The sequence below is a fragment of the Otolemur garnettii genome, unplaced genomic scaffold (assembly GCF_000181295.1).
Source record: "Otolemur garnettii isolate 467f Iridium unplaced genomic scaffold, OtoGar3 scaffold00096, whole genome shotgun sequence".
Lineage (NCBI taxonomy): Eukaryota > Metazoa > Chordata > Mammalia > Primates > Galagidae > Otolemur > Otolemur garnettii.
In genome coordinates, this window is record NW_003852491.1 from 340,273 (window position 1) to 361,697 (window position 21,425).

General features: G+C 38.6%; 1 protein-coding gene and 1 pseudogene across 1 annotated transcript in view; both read left to right on the forward strand.

Annotated features, from left to right (window-relative positions):
- The window catches only part of CUNH16orf52 (chromosome unknown C16orf52 homolog), a 74,615-nt gene that overhangs the window by 49,652 nt on the left and 3,538 nt on the right, over positions 1-21,425 (forward strand). The window contains exon 2 of the mRNA XM_003795711.3: positions 17,396-17,608. Within this exon, the coding sequence (XP_003795759.1) occupies positions 17,396-17,608 (213 nt within the window). The remainder of the gene's footprint in view (positions 1-17,395; positions 17,609-21,425) is intronic.
- Positions 1,981-2,408, forward strand: LOC100963541 (annotated as a pseudogene).

Sequence of the window (21,425 nt, forward strand, 5' to 3'; positions counted from 1 at the left end):
GCCTATAGTCCCAACTTCCTCAAACCTAGGAGTTTGAGGTTGCTATGAGCTATGATAGCCATGGCATTCTACCCACGGTGACAGAGTGAGACTCTATCTCAAAAATTAAAAAAAAGATTTAAGTAGACCAAGGATGGTGATCTTCCTGGCTCAGGTTACTCAGGAGGCTGAAGCAGGAAGATCTGATTTTCTTGTCTCAGCCTCCTAAGTAGCTGGGACTACAGGTGCCTGCCACAATGGCCAGGTAAGAACAAATCCTTTCAATGAAGGGATTTTTTTCTATGAAGTTTGCATTTGGTTAGGGGGCCATCCTTGGTGATAGAAAACAGATCTGTCTTGGGAGCTTAAGGAAGAGGATTAACTGCAAAGGAGTCTGGGGAACTGTATTATTGTGATGCACATATTTTATATCATGATTGAGATGACTGCATACAATTGTCAGAAATCATTGAATTGTACTTTTTTTTTTGAGACAGAGCCTCAAGTTGTCCCCCTGAGTAGAATGCTGTGGCATCACAGCTCATAGCAACCTCCAACTCCTGGACTTAAGTGATTGTCTTGCCTCAGCCTCCCAAGTAACTGGGACTATAGGTCCCCACCACAACGCCCAGCTATTTTTTGGTTGCAGCCGTCATTGTTGTTTGGTGGGCCTAGGCTGGATTCGAACCCACCAGCTCTGGTGTATGTGGCTGGCGCCTTAGCCATTTGAGCTATAGGCACTGAGCCTGAAATGTACATTTTTAAATGGTGAATTTTATTATATCTAAATTATATGTCAGTAAAGCTAATTAAACAATTATGAAGGGTTATCAGGAAACTTTTAAGAAACACTCTGTTTATAAAATGGGGCAGTAGACCTAAAGAAGTGAACTTTTTTGTTCAAAATTACATGAATGGGCCAGGTGCAGTGGTTCACACCTGCAATCCAACACTCTGGGAGGCTAAGGCAGGTAGATTGCTTGAGCTCATGAGTTTAGGACCACCCTGAGGAAGTGTGAGACCCCATCTCTAAAAATAGCCAGGCATTGTGGTAGACCCCTGTAGTCCCAGCTATTTGAGAGGCTGAGGCAAGAGGATTGCTTAAGCCCAAGAGTTTAAGGTTGCTGTGAGCTATAATGCCATAATACTCCACCCAGGATGACTGAGCAAGACTCTGTCTCAAAAAAAAAAAAAAAAAAAAAAAAAAATTATATGAATAGTGTGCCTGTAGGGAGAGTGCTTATCTCCAGATTTCTTGTCCCACAAGGTCACACATTCTTGAAATATAGGAATCATTGAAATATAGGAATCATGTCTACTGTATATTCTTCATACATCCCACAGTATTACATAGATTATAGGCTCAGTATTTGCTGGATAAATGAAAGTTTGATGTAGCTCATGGTGCTTGCCACACTTGGACAGAAAAGTCAGGCATATCTCATGGCAAGTTGCTAGGCTTCTCAAATTCATTGGAGACCTTCTGTAATGTATGGTTGCCCAGACTACTATCTCTTTGCTTAGGAGATCACAGCTATCACAAATTAATTAATGAGGGACTGATTTTAAATATTTCTGCAAAAGCTTCAATAATATTTTCTAATGCTGAAAATTAAGAGAGTTACATTTACATTTTTAATCTGAAGCCAAAGTTAACTACATTGAGAACACAAAGCTCCTCTTAAAGATTAAATGGAAGAACAGCTGTCAGAATCATAACTTTTGTCTTTCTCCAAAGCTCTCCACTCTTAAATACTCTTTATAATTAAGGGACCATACTAATGGCACAGAATAAACACTTGTGTTAAACTTACTTTCCTTATACTTGTTCCGCTCTAAACTTTTATAGTTCTAATTCACTTAAAAATAATTAGATCTGAAACAAGATGGCGGGCTCACAGTAAGGCACTGTCAAGGGATGAAGATTGATTTTTCCTAGAAGCAGATTTTAAAAGCAGTGTTTCTTTAAAACATCTTTTTTCATAAGTATCTTGACATACCATGGCTGGAGCAGCAGTAAAATGGGTATATGAAAGAGAAGTATCTTGAAACGTTTATGTCCAATCCAAAATGGAGCTTTATATTGTGTTTATCATAAATCTCCATATTCTTCTCTACCAGATGACTGTAATTGCAAAGTAGAGCTTGCTTTGACATCTGATGGCAGGACAATAGTATGCTACCACCCTTCTGTGGACGTTCCATATGAACACACAAAACCTATTCCTCTGCCAGATCCTGTGCATAATAATGAAGAAACACATGATCAAGTGCTGAAAACCAGATTAGCAGAAAAAAGTGAACAGCTTGAACAAGGACCCATGAGAGAACAATGTAGCAAAATGTTCTTTACTACTAAGCACCATTGGTATCCTCGTGGACAGTATCACACTTGTCATAAGAAACTGAATCCTCCAAAGGACAGATGATACTGAGGTTTTCCAGGGAATCGGAGAGAACTGTGCCTCATATGCCATTTGAGAAAATGCAGTCTGGCATATTCATTAATATGTTATGTAGTAAAATAGTAATGATTAAAAAAATTAGATCTATATAAATTAAACACAAATTATGATTTTTTTCACCTAAGTCCAAGTAAGTATGGAACTCAAAGGTGCTGTGAGAGAATAATAAAGTAAAGAGGAAGATGGAATCTTTTAGTCTCTTTGCCCTTTTCCTTCCTTTCCCTCTCTTTCTCTTTCTCTTTCCTTTCTCTCTCTCTCTCTCCCTCTCCTCTCCTCCCCTCCCTTTCCTTTTCCTTTTCTTTTCCTTTTTTTAAGAGATAGGGTTTCACTCTGTTGCCCAGGCTGGCCTTGAACTCCTGGGCACAAATGATTCCGCATTCCTCCTCTGAAGTAGCTGGGACTATAGACATGTTACCACTATGCTAACCATGCTGCTCAATATTTGTTTCCTTAGCTTAAAGTAAAAGTACATCTATTGAAATAGCAATATATCATTAATAATATGTGACATTTATCAACTTCTTACTCTGTGCCAGGCATTTGTCCTTAGTGCTTTATATAACATTTTTGCTCTAAATCCACATAGTTCTAGGAGGCCATTCTGCATTTACAGAGGAAACAGAGGTACACAGAGGTTAATTGGCCCATAATCTCACTACCAGTAATGGGAGGGCCTGAATTTGAGTCTTAATCCAGAACTTCAGCTCTAAGTACTGATACACTCCCTCGCTTTTAAAACAACAGATGTGTGACTGAAGAGTTTAGAATTTGATTTACTATCAGAAAATTGCTGTACTTATGTAAATTGTTCAGGGAGTACAGTCTATTAGAGAAATGATTTAAGGTTGTTTCACATTGGGATATGAACTATTGAAAAAGAAAAGCTATTTTGACAGACCTGGAGATCATAAAATGGAATCTTTGCTATACCCTCAGGGAATTTATTTATTGTGACTAATTCCACAGATTCCTTTCTGAGAAGTTGGTGGCACACATTTTCTGGACTGTGCAAATAAGTAAGACAAATATAAGTCCTCATTTTGATGTCTGAGAGTAGCTGAGTTTCCTTGGAGATAGGATAAGAGCCTGAAGTTGTGGATGCAGGGAATCCTTTTGTTCTTGAAACAAAGAAATTAGAATGTTTCTTTAAGGAGAATGAGCTCAGAGTAGGGTACTCCTTGAACATTTATGAGAGGAATGGCTAGTGTGGGAGAGCATTAGTTTTATGGTGAACAGAACCCAGGGGAGCCACTCCTGTGAACTAACAAGAGGAACCCAAAGATGGCATCTTTCTCTTTGTGCATGCGTGTATGCGTGTGTGTGTGTATGTGTGTGTGTGTGTGTTTTAAGACTGAGTCTTACTATGTCGTCCTGGGTAGAGTGCTGTTACAGCTGTGGCATCACAGCTTACAGCAACCTCAAACTCTTAGGCTCCCGTGATTCTCTTGTCTCAGCCTCCTGAGTAGCTGGGACTACAGGCACCCACTACAATGCCCAGCTATTTTTGCAGACAAGGTCTCACTCTGGCTCAGGCTGGTCTTAAACCTGTGCACTCAGGCATTCCACCTCAGCCTCCCAGAGTGCTAGGATTACAGGCATGAGCCACCACACCCGGCCTTTTTATGTATCTTTTTGACCTCCCATGAAAGTTCCTCCTAAACTCCCTATCACTATGCTTACAAAATTGTAATTAAGTCTTACTCTGTTATAAATCCAAATGTTTTCTGTAGGTATTTTTGGGAATACTGTTCATTTTCTTCATTCAATGAAGGGTGTTCAGAGAAGTTAGCATGATATGGTAGGAATAGTTTTGAAATATGTAATTGAAAACCTGGTTTTAGTTATAGCACTGGTAGTTACTTTGTATCCTTGGATTCAATCTTTCTGGGCCAAAGTATTCTCTGAACCCTAATTTGGGGAGATTAGAATGGACTATTCCTAAGATTCCTTCTAGCTCTGAATTTCCTAATTTTATGATACCTTTGGTCAGGAGGTTTCCATGATTGATAGCTGCTATTTGCTGCATTGCTTGTTTCTCGATCATTTTCCATAGATTAACCTTTTTAATAAGTCTGTAGGATCATTATTATTCAGCCTTTTCATCAAAATACTTTACAAATAATTCCAGAGTACTTTTTCTGCCCACAAAAATTATTTGATCTGCCAAATTTGTTTGACTTTTATTCTCTTTACCAGAATCAACTTTAATCCTGCTCAGTTCTACATACAAATCATGGAGATTATTCATTCGGGTGAAATAAATGGGTTTCTTCTGTCAGATCAATCAGAGAAGAAACAATAAGTATTCAATACTTACATATGTTCTATTGAATTCCTCCCTGGGGGTTTCTTATGAGACCCTAATTGAAATGGAATAGAAAATATAAACATTGTAATTTAAATTCCATTTTAGCTCTTACCTGATCTACTTTGGTTTTACTCTAATTTCTTTGGCATACTCTTTTAATTTGTTTTAGAGCCAAAGCACATGCTTAAATTCAATTGAAATTTTTCATAGTGTGTAATATAAATGCAGTTAGTACATTTTACTTAAATTTAATGTTTCAGGATTGACAGAATCATAGGACAAATTCTAGTAGCATGTTGTATTTATCAATAAAGCAAATTTTAAAATAGAGATTCACTGCTGGTTTATATTTAATGTCTTTATGAGATTAGACCCAATTGGTTTAGGGAGCAAGAGCTGAGAAAATAAGCTATGAGAGGGCAATGCTGGGTATGATTTAATCATCTGTAAAATGAGATATGGCTTCTATACTACAGTCCTGCTTACAAACAGCTGGTAATAGTTTTCTTTTAAATAGGGATATGTGGAGCAGCCAATAGGATATAAGAGAAAAGAAAAATAAATTTAAAGGTTAATGATCTTTTTTTTCACTTGTTATACAGATAATAAAACATTTTGTGATTTCATTATATTAGTAAAGCACTGTCAGTTCCAAGGTTCCCAGCATTGCTATTCATCCTTCACCTGAATTTTATTTCAGCAAATGTGAACTTGCCTTATGTGTAGTCTTTAGCCTGAATGATGTACCTACCAAAGCAATTAAACAGGGTAGTAATTCCTGAGTACTTTTTATGGCTAACAGCCTTAGCAGAAATTCAAAAATGTGAATTTCTTGAGTAAACTATTGTGTTAAATTAGTGTGTCTTCTGTCCTGTGTACATTTTTTTTTTTTTTAACCAAAACAGTATCTAATTTCCTGTCCTGAAAACATGTAAGTGTTATTTAGGGCTTATCGTTCCAGTTGATTTCCAGGTATTATTTCATTGTCTTATTTAATTATTACAATCTAAATTATGGGTTGTATTATTTTTCTGCTTAAGCAAGCTTATATTGATTAAATGCCTCCCCAAGTTAGTGGCAAAACTAAGAATGAAATTGTGACCTATTGAGTTTAACTTTCGAAAGGTCAAAGTAAGGACCCCCAGAAATGTGCTCCTCCATAAAAGCAATAAAAACACTGGCAAAAAATATCAAATCAACTTTTTCAGAACTCTGGAAATTAACTAAAGCTTACAACAATTCAAGGAGCATTTATTAAAGAAAATTGCCTAAATTTTGGTAAGAATAGCAAAGTTTGTGGCAGTTGAAATTGTATTAAATCCATCCCCCTACCCCTGGCAGCCTGGAAAGCTAGTAACCTCACAATTCTGTTAACAGAAAAAATACCACAGTAGCAATCAATTGAGAGGGCTGAGGTTTGGTACTATGGTACACCTTAAAGCCTCATGCCCAAAAAATTGTTACTAGTTGAGCTGTCTGGCAGCTCTCCAAAAAAAATTTTTCATTTTCAGGGCTTATTTTTACCTGACCACACTGAGAGATTGCTCTATTCTATCCCCAGGATATTTTTAAAAACAGCAATTGTTTAACCACTGCAGGGAACAAAAGGCTGGTTAAAAAAAAAGAAAAGAAAGAAAAAAAAAAAAAAGAAAAGAAAACCTAGGGAAGGGAATGTCCATAGGAGTCTTTGTAAAGCTTCAACGTATTTCTTGGAATGTAGAAGACCACACATGTTCTGGGCTGTCCAGATTGTGAAGATCGTTTTTTTTTTTTTTTTTTTTGTCATAGCTTACAGCAACCTCAAACTCTTGGACAGAAGCAATCTTCTTGTCTCAGTTTTTCATTTTTAGTAGAGATAGGGTCTCACTCTTGCTCAGGTTGGTCTGAAACTCCTAAGCTCAAGCGATCTACCTGCCTCACCCTCCTAGAGCACTACGCCGGCTAACTATGAAGGTCTTAATCTTTCACTTCTAGCTTATTTTAGGGCTCTCTGCAAGCAGGAAGTGGGGGCCAAGGCAGAGTTGTAAATTGCTTGCTGGAGCATTGATGATATTTGTCAATACACAGAAATCCCCTCAGCAAAGGATAAGCAGCTTATTGATTCAAGACCTTTAATGAAACCATGTTCTAACCATTAAGTGACTACTAAAATAATTTAACAGAAACTTCCAAGGCCACACACAGCAAAGGATATGGACTTTACAGAACTATTGTAGGAAAGTTAATAAACAGTACCTATACAAATCCTGGGGAAGAGAGGAATCTGATTAACATAGTTATCACATTATATTACTTAAAATTTGTAGTTTTCAACTAAAAATGACAAGACATACAATGAAACAGGAAAGCATGGCCTATACACAGGAAAAATAACAGCGGTAAATAGAAACTATCCCTGAAAAAGACTAGACATTGGATTTAATAGACAGCAAGCTGAAATGAGCTATTATAAGTATGTTATGAAAAATAAAGGAGCCTGGCTTGGCGCCCATAGCTCAGTGAGTAGGGCACTGGCCACATACACCAAGGCTGGTTCAAATTCGGCCTGGGCCTGCTAAACAACAGTGACAACTGCAAACAAAAAATAGCCAGGCATTGTGGTGGGCACATGTAATCCCAACTACTTGGGAAGCTGAAGCAAGAGAATCGCTTAAGCATAAGAGTTTGAGGTTGCTATGAGCTGTGACACCACAGTACTATACCCTGGGCAATATAGTGAGACTCTGTCTCAAAGAAAAAGGAACCACGTGTAAAGAATTAAAGGAAAATATGAAAACAGCCAGGCATAGTGGCACACAAGGTGGTTAGATCACTTGAGCTAATGAATTCAAGGCCATCCTGATCAAGTGCAAGACCCTGTCTCTAAAAAAAATTTAAAAAAAAGCCAAGCTTTGTGGTGGTTGCCTATAGTCCCAAATACTCAGAAGGCTGAGGCTGGGGGATCACTTGAGCCCAAGAGTTTGAGGTTGGTATGAGCTGTGACACCACTGCACTCCACTGGGGGCAAGAAAGTAAGACTCTGTCTCAAAAAATTAATTAATTAATTAATTAATTAAGTCACTATTCAAAAAAGAAAGAAAGGAAATAATGAAAGTGTTTTACCACATAGAGAACATCTAATAAAGAGATAGAAATTATTTTTTAAATAGAAATTCAGAAGTTGAAAAGTTTAATAACTGAAATGGAATTGGCCTAAAAGAATCAGCAAACTTGAAGACACATCAATTGAGATTACCCTATCTGAGGAATAAAATGAATAAAAAATGAAGAGAGCTAAGACACATGTGGGACTTTATCAAGTATACCACATAATGGAAGTTCCAGAAAGAGAAGAGAGAAAGAAGCAGAAAGAATATTTCAAGAAATAATGGCCTGAATCTCCCCAAATTTGATGAAAACCTTTTATCTGCACATTGAAGAATCTCAACAAACTCCAGGTAGAATAGATTCAAAGTAATAAACACCTAAACACATCATAGTCAAACAATTGAAAGCCAGAGACATAAAGAGATCTTAAAAGCAGCAGGAAAACAATAAATCCTATTAAGAACTGACTTCTCATGAAAAACCATGAGGCTGAAATGACATGCTTAAAAATGCTATAAGAAAGACTGTCAACCAAGAATTCTACATCCAGCAAAACTGTCCTTCAAAAATGAAGGAGAGATTTAGACATTCCAAAATCAACAAAAACTGAGAAAATTTGTCATGAGTGGGTGACATAGTGAGACTCTATACTAAAGAAGGTTTGGTGTGGTGGCTAACACCTATAATCCTAGCATTCTGTGAGGCCAAGGCAGGTGGATTGCTTAAGCTTAGGAGTTCAAGATCAACCTGACCAAGAGTGAGACCTCATCTCTACTAAAAATAGGAAAATTAACTGGGCATCCCATGCACCTATAGTCCCATCTACTGATGAGGCAGGAGGCTCATTTGACCCCAAGAGTTTGAGGTTGCAGTGAGCTACAATGACACCACAGCACTCTGGTGTCTTCAGATAACTATTAGAGGACATTAATCAATAGTTTGAATCCATACAAAGAAATAGCACCAGTAAAGGTAACTGGATAAATGTAAAAGTCAGTATAAATGTATGTTTATTTGTAACTCTTATAAATAAAACAGTAATTATAAAACTGCATTGAGGGGTTTATAATGTATGAAGATGTAATTTGCATGATACTCCTATAAAGGCTAGAGAGAATGGAGCTATACTGGAGCAACATTTTGGTATACTTCTGAATTTACATTGGTATTGACGTAAATTAGATTGCTGGGTTTCTTTTGATATGAAGTTCACCATATTAAACTGTACACTTTTTAAGCCCAGCACAGTAGCTTACACCTGATCCTAACACTTTGGGAGGCCAAGGGAAGAGGATCACTGGAGGCTAGCAGTTCTAGAATAGCCTGAGCAACATAATGAGACCCTGTCTCTACAAAAAAATTAAGAAGTTAGCTGGGCATAATGGTGCACACCTGTAGTGCCAGCTACTTGGGAGACTGAGGCAAGAGGATCCTTTGAGCCCAGGAGTTTGAGGTTGCAGTGACCTATGATCACACTATTGCACTCTAGACAGAGTAATAGAAGGGACCCTGTCTCTAAAAAATAAAGAAAATAAAGTATATAATTTAGTGACTTTTAAGATGACCTAATACATGGTGGGGGTATGAGAGAGTGGGGAGAGAGCAGGAGAGAGGGGGTTGAGGGATAGCAATGTATGGTACACCTCTTAGGGGTGGGCCACAAATATAAGAGGGACTTTACCTAACAAAGCAATCAATGTAACCTAATTCTTTGTGCCTTCAGTGAATCCCAAACAATAAAAAATAACTTAATGGCTTTTAGTGTATTAACAGTATTGTGCAATTATTACCAGTATCTAATTCCTAAATACTTATATCACCCTACCCCCGAGAAAGAACCACATACTTCTTTTTTTTTTTTTTTTTTTTTTTTTGAGACAGAGCCTCAAGCTGTCCCCCTGGTAGAGTGCCATGGCATCATGCTCACAGCAACCTCCAACTCCTGAGCTCAAGCGAGTCTCCTGCCTCAGCCTCCCAAGTAGCTGGGACTATGGGCGCCCACCACAATGTCTGGCCATTTTTTGGTTGCAGCCATCATTGTTGTTTGGCGGGCCCAGGCTTGGGATTTTGAACCCACCACCTTAGGTGTATATGGCTGGCACCTTAGCCACTTGAGCCACAGGTGCTGAGCCCCACATACTTCTTAATTCCTCCTTCCCTGTCTCTGGCAGCCACTCATCTACTTTCCACCTTTTCAGACTTAACTATTTTGGACATTTCGTCTAAATGGAGTCATACAATATATGGTCTTTAGTGTATGGCTTTCTTTCATTAAGCATTGTGTTTTTAAGGTTTATCTGTGTTGTAACATGTATTAGCACTTCATTTTAATTGCTAAAAAACTATCTATTGTATACCAATTTTGATTTTGTTTTTCCATTCATCAGTTAATGAACATTTGGGTTATTTCTACTTTTGGTGATCATGAATAATGTTGTTATAAATATTTGTGTACAAATTTTTATGTAAAGATATGTATTTTTTGAACACTGACTATGCTGCCATGTAATTCAGTTCCTACACTAATCACCTAAAGTTAGTCATTAGGTCATAGAGACTCAGAGAAGTGGGGGCAAGAACTCTTGACAGGGCTGGGGACAAGGGAGGTTAGGCAGAGCAAGGCGGAAACAGAAAGCTTGATGCCACTGGAGGATGATTTGCCATAGTGGGATAGTTTTATTTTATGTAGAGGAAACTTAAGCACATTAACAAACTTTGGAGATGTAGAGAGGATAAATAGAAGAAGAGAGAGAAAATAAGTGGGGCAGTATCCCAAAGAAAAGTGAGAGAGGATCAGTAGGATAAAGAATGAATGTGTGCAGATAACTTAATAAGTTTGACAGTGGGCAGTTGAGATGTAGTCTGATGGCCTCTTTTTTGAGAAATAGTACAGATTGGTACCTACTGACTGCAAGAAAGGTCTAATATTTAACCCCTTGACTGCAGAACACTCAGAAACAAAACCTCCTTCATACCAAATGAACGTCTTATTTGAACATTTATAGGAGTTGTTTGAGTCCAGAGGTTAAGGAGACTTAGAAGAGCCACAGCAAAAAATGGGGAAGTGCAGAATTAAGGACCTAATTAGTTTCTGGACAGATTTGATGGCCCTGAAATTTAAATGTAGAAATTTATAGTAGCACTCCACTGCTCTAAAATAATATTTTCTTCATCAGCCTAGAGATAAGTGCAGAAGAGAGAAATTTTTATTTAATCAGGGCTATGGTTTTGCCAGGTGGGTGCAGTGAAAAGGTAAAATTTAGGTAGCAATATGATGGATCAAGAACTCTATGCTGGATAGGGAAAGAAGTGATGATAGGAAAGTGAGAGATGAGAAGTTCTGGGATCAGTGAAATGCCAGAGAGGTCTAAGGATGGGAGAGGATAATAGGGGAGAATGCTGTTACTCCAGGGGACATGAGACATGAGTACTTAACCTCAATCTATTATGTTCTTCAGGTTTTCAGGCAGAGTCCATATGTGATTCATTAAGGTTCTTTGTTTTACTATTCACTTTTTTTGGTCACTACTTATATGCACCTACACCCTAACGTAAGACCCCAAAATCATGGCAGATAAAAATCATTACTAGTTATGCTTCTGGAGAAAAAAATAAGTATGTAAAGTTTTTAAGTTACCTATGTGCTATTCTTTTCTGTGCTTGTGCATCTACTCATTTAAAGCTGTGGTCCCCAACCCCCAGCCCATGGATAAGTAGCAGTCTGTGGCATATTAGGAACTGAGCCACACAGCAGGAGGTGAGCAGCAGAGTGAGCAAGTGGAGCCTCATCTTTATTTTGAGCCACTCCCCTTCATCTGTGTTTTCAGCCGCTCCCCATCATTTGCATCACAATCTAAGCTTCACCTCCTGTCAGATCCCCACCACCTACCCAGGTCTGTGGAAAATTTGTCTTCCATGAAACCAAGTGTCTGGTGCCAAAAAGGGTGGGGACCACTGGTTGAAAGAGCTTCCAGAGTGTGACTTAACCAGGAAGGCACCCTGCCTACTTTGGGATCCTCCTCCTTCCTAATCCCCTCCTCTCCTCATCTGCCCTTCAGTTCTCCTGAATTCCTTCAGCCAGCCTATTGCTAAAACCCAAAACTCTGTAATTTTAGTTCGATTAGAATACTGTCCCTTGTTTAAGTACAAATGCTTTGGGGAGGGGCAGTATGTTAAGCCTTTATCAGTCACTGAGAGGGATGGATGTGGTAAAGTGTTTGGTTTCTGTAACCAGTGAGATAGCTTGTCATGCACCGACTTTTATATCCCCATGAAGAAAGCAGAGCTAGAGATCTGCATCAGCAGCAGGGATTGCCCAGGCCAGGTCACAACACCTAAAACTGACTTGAGAGCCCTCAGAGGAAGAGAACATTGTGAATTGGAGGAAATCGTAAAGGAGACATAGGAGAAAGCATCAGCAAATTTTACCTTCACTATTTTTTCTCAGGTCTAACCCTGCTTGGGAAAACCTTCTCTCTGGTGGGTGTGTGCTTCTCTGCTTTACTACTCCTGTGTTAAAGATTTTCTGTGACACTGCTTTCACATGTAGTAATGATATGCCTTATAGTCATCCTCCTTGTGGCAACAGACCTGCTCAGACTGGCTGTGTTAAATTGTTTCAGCAGTGTCTGGATCTATAGGTGATGGTGTCAAAAACTTCTTTAGTTAACTTACTCCTACTTGAGGGGGTAAGACTCATTATGACTTTTACTTTTATATATTATGATGCACAGGTGAGACACTGAGAGGCCTATGTGATGCAATAGTTTCTAGTTTGGTGTCCTTTTTCCTATTGTGTGTCTTTTATTTGGCTAGGTTGGTTACCTAGGAAACAGCCAAGGGGTAGAGATGGATTGGCTGTTTGGGGAATGGAATTACAGGCCCCATCAAGAGGCAAAAAGACCTGTGGAAAAACAAAAATCAGTGAATGACTGAGCTTGTGTTTAATAAGTGTGCTGTAGGAAACCACACTGAGTAAGCCGACTCAGCAGGAGAACCTATTTAATGCAGTGTGATTTTAAATTTAGCTTGTTTTAAATTCTTTTAAGCTCACCAAATGCCTATTAATTTCACTGCTAGTGGGGGGTTTCCAGTGAAGTAGAAGATGCAGTTCTCTCTCTGAAAAGCTCATGTTCCATTTGGGATAAAAAGAAGCTACCTAAAAATCAAACACATGATTGTGTAATACAGGCTAAATTTGTTAAGGGGATTTAAAGGTAGTAAAAGATCTTGACTACCAATGTGAGTGATGGATTTGAATCTACAGGCAGAATATAATTCATCAAAGTAAAATATTAAATTTAAAGATGTGTTGAAAGTTTGGCAACAAACAGTACCTGAATTTATAACATTTAATAGGAGCAGCACAGTTATCCTTGTGCAGATTTCCCCAGTTAGCTTATGGGAAATATGTGATCATGATATAAATTTTGTTGATTTCAGTCTTACACAAAAGAATGAATTTTGACAACAACGTTGGACCAACTCTGTTTACACGATCTCTTGTCTAATATATTTAAGGAAAGTCTTCCTCCAAATATGTGTAGAATCTCTAACTGCAGAGGCTGGGCATGGTGGCTCATGCCTGTAATTCTAGCACTCTAGGAGGCTGAGACAAGTGGATCAGTTGAGCTCAGGAGTTCAAGACCAGCCTGAGCAAGAGTGAGACCACATCTCTGCTAAAAAAAAAAAATAGAGAAATTAGCTGGGCATTATAGCAGGTACCTTTTGTCCTAGCCACTTGGGACTGAGGCATGAGGATTGCTTGAGCCCAGGAGTTTGAGGTTGTTGTGAGCTATGATAAGACTCTCTAACCGCTTCAACAATGTAGAGCACATGAGACACTCAATGAAATATTGTGTGTTGATTTTCTTACATATAAAGTATTCCTTCTGGTTGTCAACAATAGCTTTCTTTTCTTTTGCTGCTTAAAATTTGGTCTTGATTTGCTAATATAGAATTTTATAAATACAGGAGAAATGGCCAAGAATGGTGACTCACTCCTGTAATCCCAGCACCAAAGGAAGCCAAAGTGGGAGGATCGCTTGAGGCCCAGAGTTTGAGACCAGCCTGGGCAACAGAGACCTTGTCTCTATAAAAAGTAAAAAATAAATACAGTAGGGTGGTGCCTATGGCCCAAGGAGTAGGGCACTGGTCCCATATATGGGAGGTGGCAGGTTCAAACCTGGCCCTGGCCAAAACCTGCAACAATAACAACAAAAAAATAAAAATAAAAATAAATGCAGGAACATAGCTCTTCTTCTAAAGCTGAACATCTGTCAGGTCATTTGCAGTTGGCTTGTAGGAAGTATCACTATGATTTTTATTTTCTTGTTTTGTTTTTATGGTATGGTATGCTACAGGGGAGAGGAGGGAAAAAGTAATCCTACCCATAAAGCTTAACAATCTATAGGCACAGAAGGTAAAGTTAAATTTCATCCCTAATGTGAAAGGAGGATGAGAGGCAACATAATGATACTCAGAAAAATACTAGAATCTTCATAGTTAACCACCTCCCTACATTTACTACCTCCTTAAGTTGACCTAAATTTCGTAGACCAGACATGCACCACATGTATGTATCAGCACAACGTAAGCCTACTTCCTTACTTTGACCACCTCTGTCTGTTGACCAGTTTGTGACAGTCCCTTGGGTAGTGAACTTACAGAGGTGCCACTGTATTTTTTTTTTTTTGAGGCATAGTCTCACTATGTGTGGTATCACAGCTCATAGCAACCTCAAACTCTTGGACTCAAGCAGTCCTCTTGCCTCAGCCTCTAAGTTGCTGGGACTACAGGCATCTACCACAACACCTGGCTATGTTTTTGTTGTTGTCATTGTTGTTTATTAGGCCTAGGCCAGGTTTGAACCCGCCAGCCCCAGTGTATGTGGCAGGCATCCTAATCAGTGAGCTATGGGTGCCAAGCCAGTGCTACTGTATTTTGAAGGAGAGATATTTTAGTTATGATTTACTGAATCTACAATTTTTAATATTTACCAGCAAAAAAATGCTCAAGTGTAAATCCAAGTAGATATGTAGAGTAGGTATGTAGAGTAACCAATGAAACTTTCTTTGTGTGTTAAGTTGTAAGGAAAGTTGCTGCTATAATCAGAATCCGTAATACTGTATTTTGTCAGAGGGTCTTTCCTTGCCTGTAGTTTTTTTCTTAGAGCAGTTACAGCTTTTATAAAATATGGAATAATGACTACAAGAGAGTAATTTGTTTAGAAGTCTTTTGCTGAATGACCAGTAGTAGTTTCCTGTTAGGAGTCCTTGGGCCCTGCTGTGAATGCTTTATTTCCAAAATTATAATAAAATGTTTTATCATAATAAGACACTCCCTCCTCCATAATTTTTCTTTTCAAGGACTTTTTCAGAATAGTTAAGCAACTCCTTGGTGCCTTTTCACCCCTAAGCAGTTGCCACAAAACTTTAAAGGAATCAGTGTCAAAAAATTTTTACTGATTTCTGTTTGGCCTAAGAAGTCTCTCAGCTCAGAGGAAGTATAGCATATGGCTTTATTTGGAAGGTTTGGTCACTTTCTGTCTCCTATCTGCCTTGGTCCTGCCTCTGAAAACCCCATAATTACAATGTTGTTTGCTTTTATGCATAGATCACCAGATGGGCCTAATTATTAGGTAATTTGGAAGGAAAAAAATATAGCTTGTTTATTTATTTTCTTTTGCTTCTCTATTTAGTTATGGTCAGATAGAGTTAGCAACAGAGGGGGTAAAAAGATTCCAACTCAGGTTTGAGAGCAGAACTGATCTGTTGTTTCATTTCCTTTCAACATGTTGCTTCATTTCTAAAGATGTATCTTTGGCAAAAGGCAATTAAGTTTGAGGAACCTACCCTCCCAGCCTCTCCCCAACATCCCCCCCCCTCCCCAACATCCCCCCTGACACATTACCCCCTTGCCCAAATCCATCTGTACACACAGATCCTGCCCTGATGTGTCTCCTCCCACCATCAAAGCTTCCTAAAATGCCCCTGGGAATTTTGTTGACTGTTCTCATAGAAGGAGTTTGTTCATGGCAAGTGCTATTATTTTGAAGTCATTTACTTTTTTATTTTTGATTTGTAGTATATTTGAAAAAATAATAGATCCCAAAAAGACCCCCTACCAAAATCTATTATATTTTCAATGGCTCCTGAAATTTCTGTTCTTGTATTTTTGTTGTTTCCCCATTTACAGTTGCTCTTGTAAGAGAAAACAAGTAGGCTGGGCACCTGTGGCTCAAGCGGCTAAGGCGCCAGCCACATACACCCAAGGTGGCAGGTTCGAATCCCCAGCCCGGGCCCGCCAAACAACAATGATGACTGCAACCAAAAAATAGCCAGGCATTGTGGCAGGCGCCTGTAGTCCTAGCTACTTGGGAGGCTGAGGCAGGAGACTCACTTGAGCTCAGGAGTTGGAGGTTGCTGTGAGCATGATGCCATGGCACTCTACCCAGGGGGATAGCTTGAGGCTCCGTCTCAAAAAAAAAAAAGAGAAAACAAGTAGTTTTTATCAGAAGCAACATTTTAATCATTCTTAGTGGGGAAGAAGAGAAATAATTACTCTTTCCTTTTTCTAATCTAAGTTTTCAGAAACTAATTCCCCCAAAATTTGATAAAAGAGGGGTCCTTGGTTTGACAGAAGAACACATTTATGGAAAAGTAGTGCTTGACATTTTACAAAAATCACTTTTATGTTACTTAAATGAGGGGACACTTTAAAAATTACTTTTGTAATTTGCCTTTGTGCTTTTCTGTTGAAACATGACAATAATAGTTGGGTATTGTGAACACTTATACACTGTACAAAAATGGTGAACTTACCAAATTGGGGGGGGGGGTCGTACTAGTTTTTTCTCCTCAACCAAAATAAAGTAAATGTACAGTGAGTCTTGGATCTGGAAGTAGAAAAGAAATTCAGTTCTTTCCACTAGTGTCCAGGTTCAGCAAGGGCAGGAACCTTTTTTTTTTTTTTAAGAGACAGAGTCTTTACTTTGTCACCTTCAGTAAAACACTGTGGCATCACAGCTCACAACAACCTCCAGCTCTTGCCTCAGCTTCCCTAGTAGCTGGGACTACAGGCACCCGGCTATTTTTTTTTTTTTTTGGTTGTTGTTGGTTTTTTTGCAGTTTAGCCGGGGCCAGGTTCGAACGTGTCACCCTCGGTATATGGGGCCAGTGCCCTACTTACTGAGCCACAGGTGCTGCCCAGGAACCTCATTTTGGTCGCTATTATTGCCGTGGAGGCTAGAATGAGGCCTGACCCAAGTAGTCAGAAAAGTACTTGTTTAACGAATGACTGAATGAACTGCCTTTTGTGGCTTTTGTGAGGTTGGGTTTTTTTTTTTCTTAAGTTCACTTTGTATGTTAAGCCAAGTATCACTATATTATTAACTATAGCAGAATGTTAAAGAGTCGGATTTAATCCTAGGGGAATTAAGTGCTTGAATGATTCACTAAGAGAGAAATAGGATTAAGGACTAAAGGGCTGGTTATAGGGAATATTCCTGGGCTTCTCAAACCCATTAAAGTATTCCCCATCTTCTGCATCTCCTCAGGAGCACTCACTGTTGGCCTTGTGAGACAGTGTCAAACAATCCATGGACGAGACCGGACATGCATCCCTCCCCGACTTCCCCCAGAATGGGTCACCACACTGTTTTTTATCATCATGGGAATCATTTCATTGACTGTTACATGTGGTTTGCTGGTGGCTTCCCACTGGCGAAGAGAAGCTACAAAATATGCTCGATGGATAGCATTCACTGGAAGTAAGTAACCTGTGCTTACTAAGTTTATCTAGAAGGCACACACACTGGTATTTTTATGAAGATAATCAAGAACCAGTAATAAGGACTCCATAATCATCAAAGAACACCACTGGCACATGGCTATAGACACTACACAGTCCCATCAATTCTTCAGAACTCTTACCACAAGACCAGGACATCTACAACTTTAATTGCTTTGTATGAAATGCTATTTTAATGAATTTGATTTTTGTTCATATTGTGACATAAGCATTCTAGGTTTGTGACTCAGATGTACCACTAGCCTGAGTCTTTCCCTCTACTTAAAGATTTTGATAGCTTCTGTCAAAATAAAGATAAATCTAGAAAAAGATACATAAAAAATATAAATTAGATGAAGGTAGGGAAATACTTTTTAATATCATTGATTTTGAGTTTCTGCTATATATTGTTGTGTAACCTTCAAAAAATCAATCCACACATTTAGGTATTTAATAATTATCAACATTTATTACTCTATTAAGCTGTGCCTAAGGGTGTGATAGGATAAATTGATGTATTACACATTTCTTGTACTTTGCAAAATTGTTTTAATTTTGGAACACCTTACAGAATTAACTCAAGTTAAAAGAAAAAATATGCACAAAGAAAAGATATTTCTATAATTCTGCTTTCTATTTCTTTTTCTCTAATCAGTTTTATACCCAAGGGGACATTTGATAATATTTGAAAACTATTTTTCTCTTTCTTCTCCCCTTTCCTCCTCCCCTCACCTTCCCTTCCATCTGCAAGCTTGTGTTCTCTCTCTCTCTCCCTCTCTCCCCCGCTCTCTCCCTCTCTCCCTCCTTTCTTTCTCTCATTCTGTCTGTCCCCCTCCAGTCTAGAATACAGTAGTGTGATAATAGCTCACTGCAACCTCACACTCCTGAGCTCAAGCAATTCTACCTCAGCCTCCTGAGTAGCTGGGACTATAGGCCCATACCACCACACCTGGCTAATTTTTCTAATTTTTCTATTTTTTTTATAGAGACAGGATCTCACTCTTGCTCAGTCTGGTCTCAAGCAGTCCTCTTGCCTCAGCCTCAGAGTGCTGGGATTACAACCATGGGCCACTGCACCCTACCTGAAAACATTTTTGATAGTCACAATTAGGGGGATGCTACTAGTACTAGTGTGTAGAGGCCAGGGCTGCTACTAAACATCCTAAAAATTCACAGTATAGTCCCTTGCAACAGAGAACCATCTGGTCCAAAGTGGCAATAGCGCACTGTTAAGAAACCCTGCTATAAAGACATAGTATGTTAATACATACACAAAATACTATATGAGACTCAATTTTTAATTCAGTACATTAAAATGTTCTCAGGTTTACATAAGTTTTTTTAAAATGAGTATAGATAATCCAGCTCACTTGGTATTTTCATTTAGAATTAGTGTGTATGGATGGAGTAAGGGATAATCCTATATATCCTAAAATTCAAACTCAGTTTATTCTTAAAGGCTGTAGGATAGTAGTATTCCTTCACAAGTCTCTAGTTTCTCCCTGTCTCTCTGTGAAGTTTTTCTTTAATAATGTTTATGTTTCTGGCTTTTTTATTTTTGTCTCTATATCACCCTTAATGTTTAAATTTAGATCAAGTTACCTTTGAGATATAAACAAAAAATGTCTCCATCCTCGTTACACAGTGTGAAACAAGTTGGTGATCTTTCCCCTGCCAAACAGACCTTCAGAGACAGTTTTTTTCTGGAGAATAGGGTCCAGAAGCAGTTGCAGAGACAGTGCTGCTAAATTTAAGCATGTTGATGAGGAATTTAAAGAGAATCTGATTCTTTATTCTTTCTCATAGATTCAGTCACTTTATCCAGATAGAATTCACTCTTCAGGGAGCAAAATAATATTAAAGAAGGGTTTAGTTTCTAGATTTAGTTGAAATTTGAGAACGCATATGCTCGGAATACCAAGAATCTAAAACAGAACTAAGTAGAATGACTAAAAGAAAGCACTAAAATGCTCAAATGAACTATTGGTTCTTATGACCCGATAAAAGGGAAGAACTAGGATTATTTTTGTTTTTCATTCCTTTTCAATAGAGAATATTTTTATAGTTGCCCCCAAATGTAATATATTTTTCCTTTATTTTTAGTTAAATAATTTAACTTTTTGAAATAATATGTGCATATGATACATAAATAAAACCCTATAAAAGGGTAACCAAGTAAAAAGGCTCATGCATAATTGTGTCACCCGCTCAGGCTAACCTCTTTCCTTGAAGGCAACCAATGTTAGGAGTTTCTGGGGTTTCCTTCTAGAGGTGTTCTAGGGATAGAAACATATGTACGTGTGTGTGTTCTATAAATACTTATATAAAAATATTTTTGTTGGGTGGCACCTGTGGCTCAAAGGAGTAAGGCGCCGGCCCCATAATGCCAGAGGTGGCGGGTTCAAACCCAGCCCCAGCCAAAAAAACTGCAAAAAAATAAAAAATAAAAATATTTTTGCTATATGGTTTGTTAACTTAATATATCTTGGAGTTAATTTCATTTAAGTAAGCACAGAGCTACCTTACTCTTCTTAGCTTCCTTAATATATTATTTTTGTTACCAGAGCTATTCTGCTTGGGTGGCAGTTCTTAGAGGAATTGGGCTCCCCCTACTGTTTCCATTTGGGCCTTGAAAATGTACTTTATTGTATACCTGGGTTACTACAAAAGTTTTGAGATAACACAAAAATTGAGAAACACAAAATCCACATAGACAGAAACACATGAGACCCTCCTAGCAACACCAGTAAGCCAAACAGGTTGAAACTTGCACAGGTGAACCAGAAAGGGCCTTATCAGCTGTGTTTCTTGGAAGTGAAATAATGGACCATGACACAGTCTCTCTCAAAACTTTCGTAGTGACTTACATATATATTCCTATTCCAGTTACGAAAATTTCTACTTTCATAATAATGTGAAGGTAACATTTTCTTATGGCTGAGCACAGTGAGGAAGTATGTCCCAGAGGAGAGTCTCCCATGATGGGACTTGCCTATGGGAGCAGGAGAAACAAAAATGAGTCATCTTCAAGTCTGACCCTTCTTTTCTCCTTTGCCACTTTAGTTTACAACTTTGTCTATCAATATGCCTGATACCTGACTCTACCACCAGGAAATCTGTGCCATGGAAGATATAAAACTATAGCATTACAAACTTATGTAGAACCTAGAATTTAATCTTCCAATGTCGATAGATATTATCAGCATTAATAATATTTTAACATCTAAAGTAATTTCATAGTCCATAGTATCTTAAAGGAAAAATTCATCTACCTACATTAAATTTGCCCCCCAGGAAGTATAAAGAACTTAATTTCTTAGATTTAAAACCTAGGTTAGGCCAGGCAAGGTAACTCATACCTGTAATCCTAGCACTCTGGGAGACCAGGTAGGTGGATTGCTTGAGCTCAGGAGTTTGAGAAAAGCCTGAGCAAGAGCAAAACCCCATCTCTAAAAAATAGACTGGTGTTGTAGTGGGCACCTATAGTCCCAGCTACTTGGGAGGCTGAGGCGAGAGAATGGCTTGAGCCCAAGAGTTTGAGGTTGCTGTGAGCTCTGATGCCACAGCGCTCTACCAGGGACAAGAAAGTGAGATTCGGTCTCAAAAAAACAAACAAAAGGCGGCACCTGTAGCACAGTGGGTAGGGCACTGGCCACATACGCCTAGGTTAATGGGTCCAAACCTAACCCAGGCCAGCTAAAACAACGACAATTGCAACAAAAAAATAGCTGGGTGTTGTGGCAGGTGCCTGTAGTCCCAGCTACTTGGGAGGCTGAGACAAGAAAATCGCTTGAGGC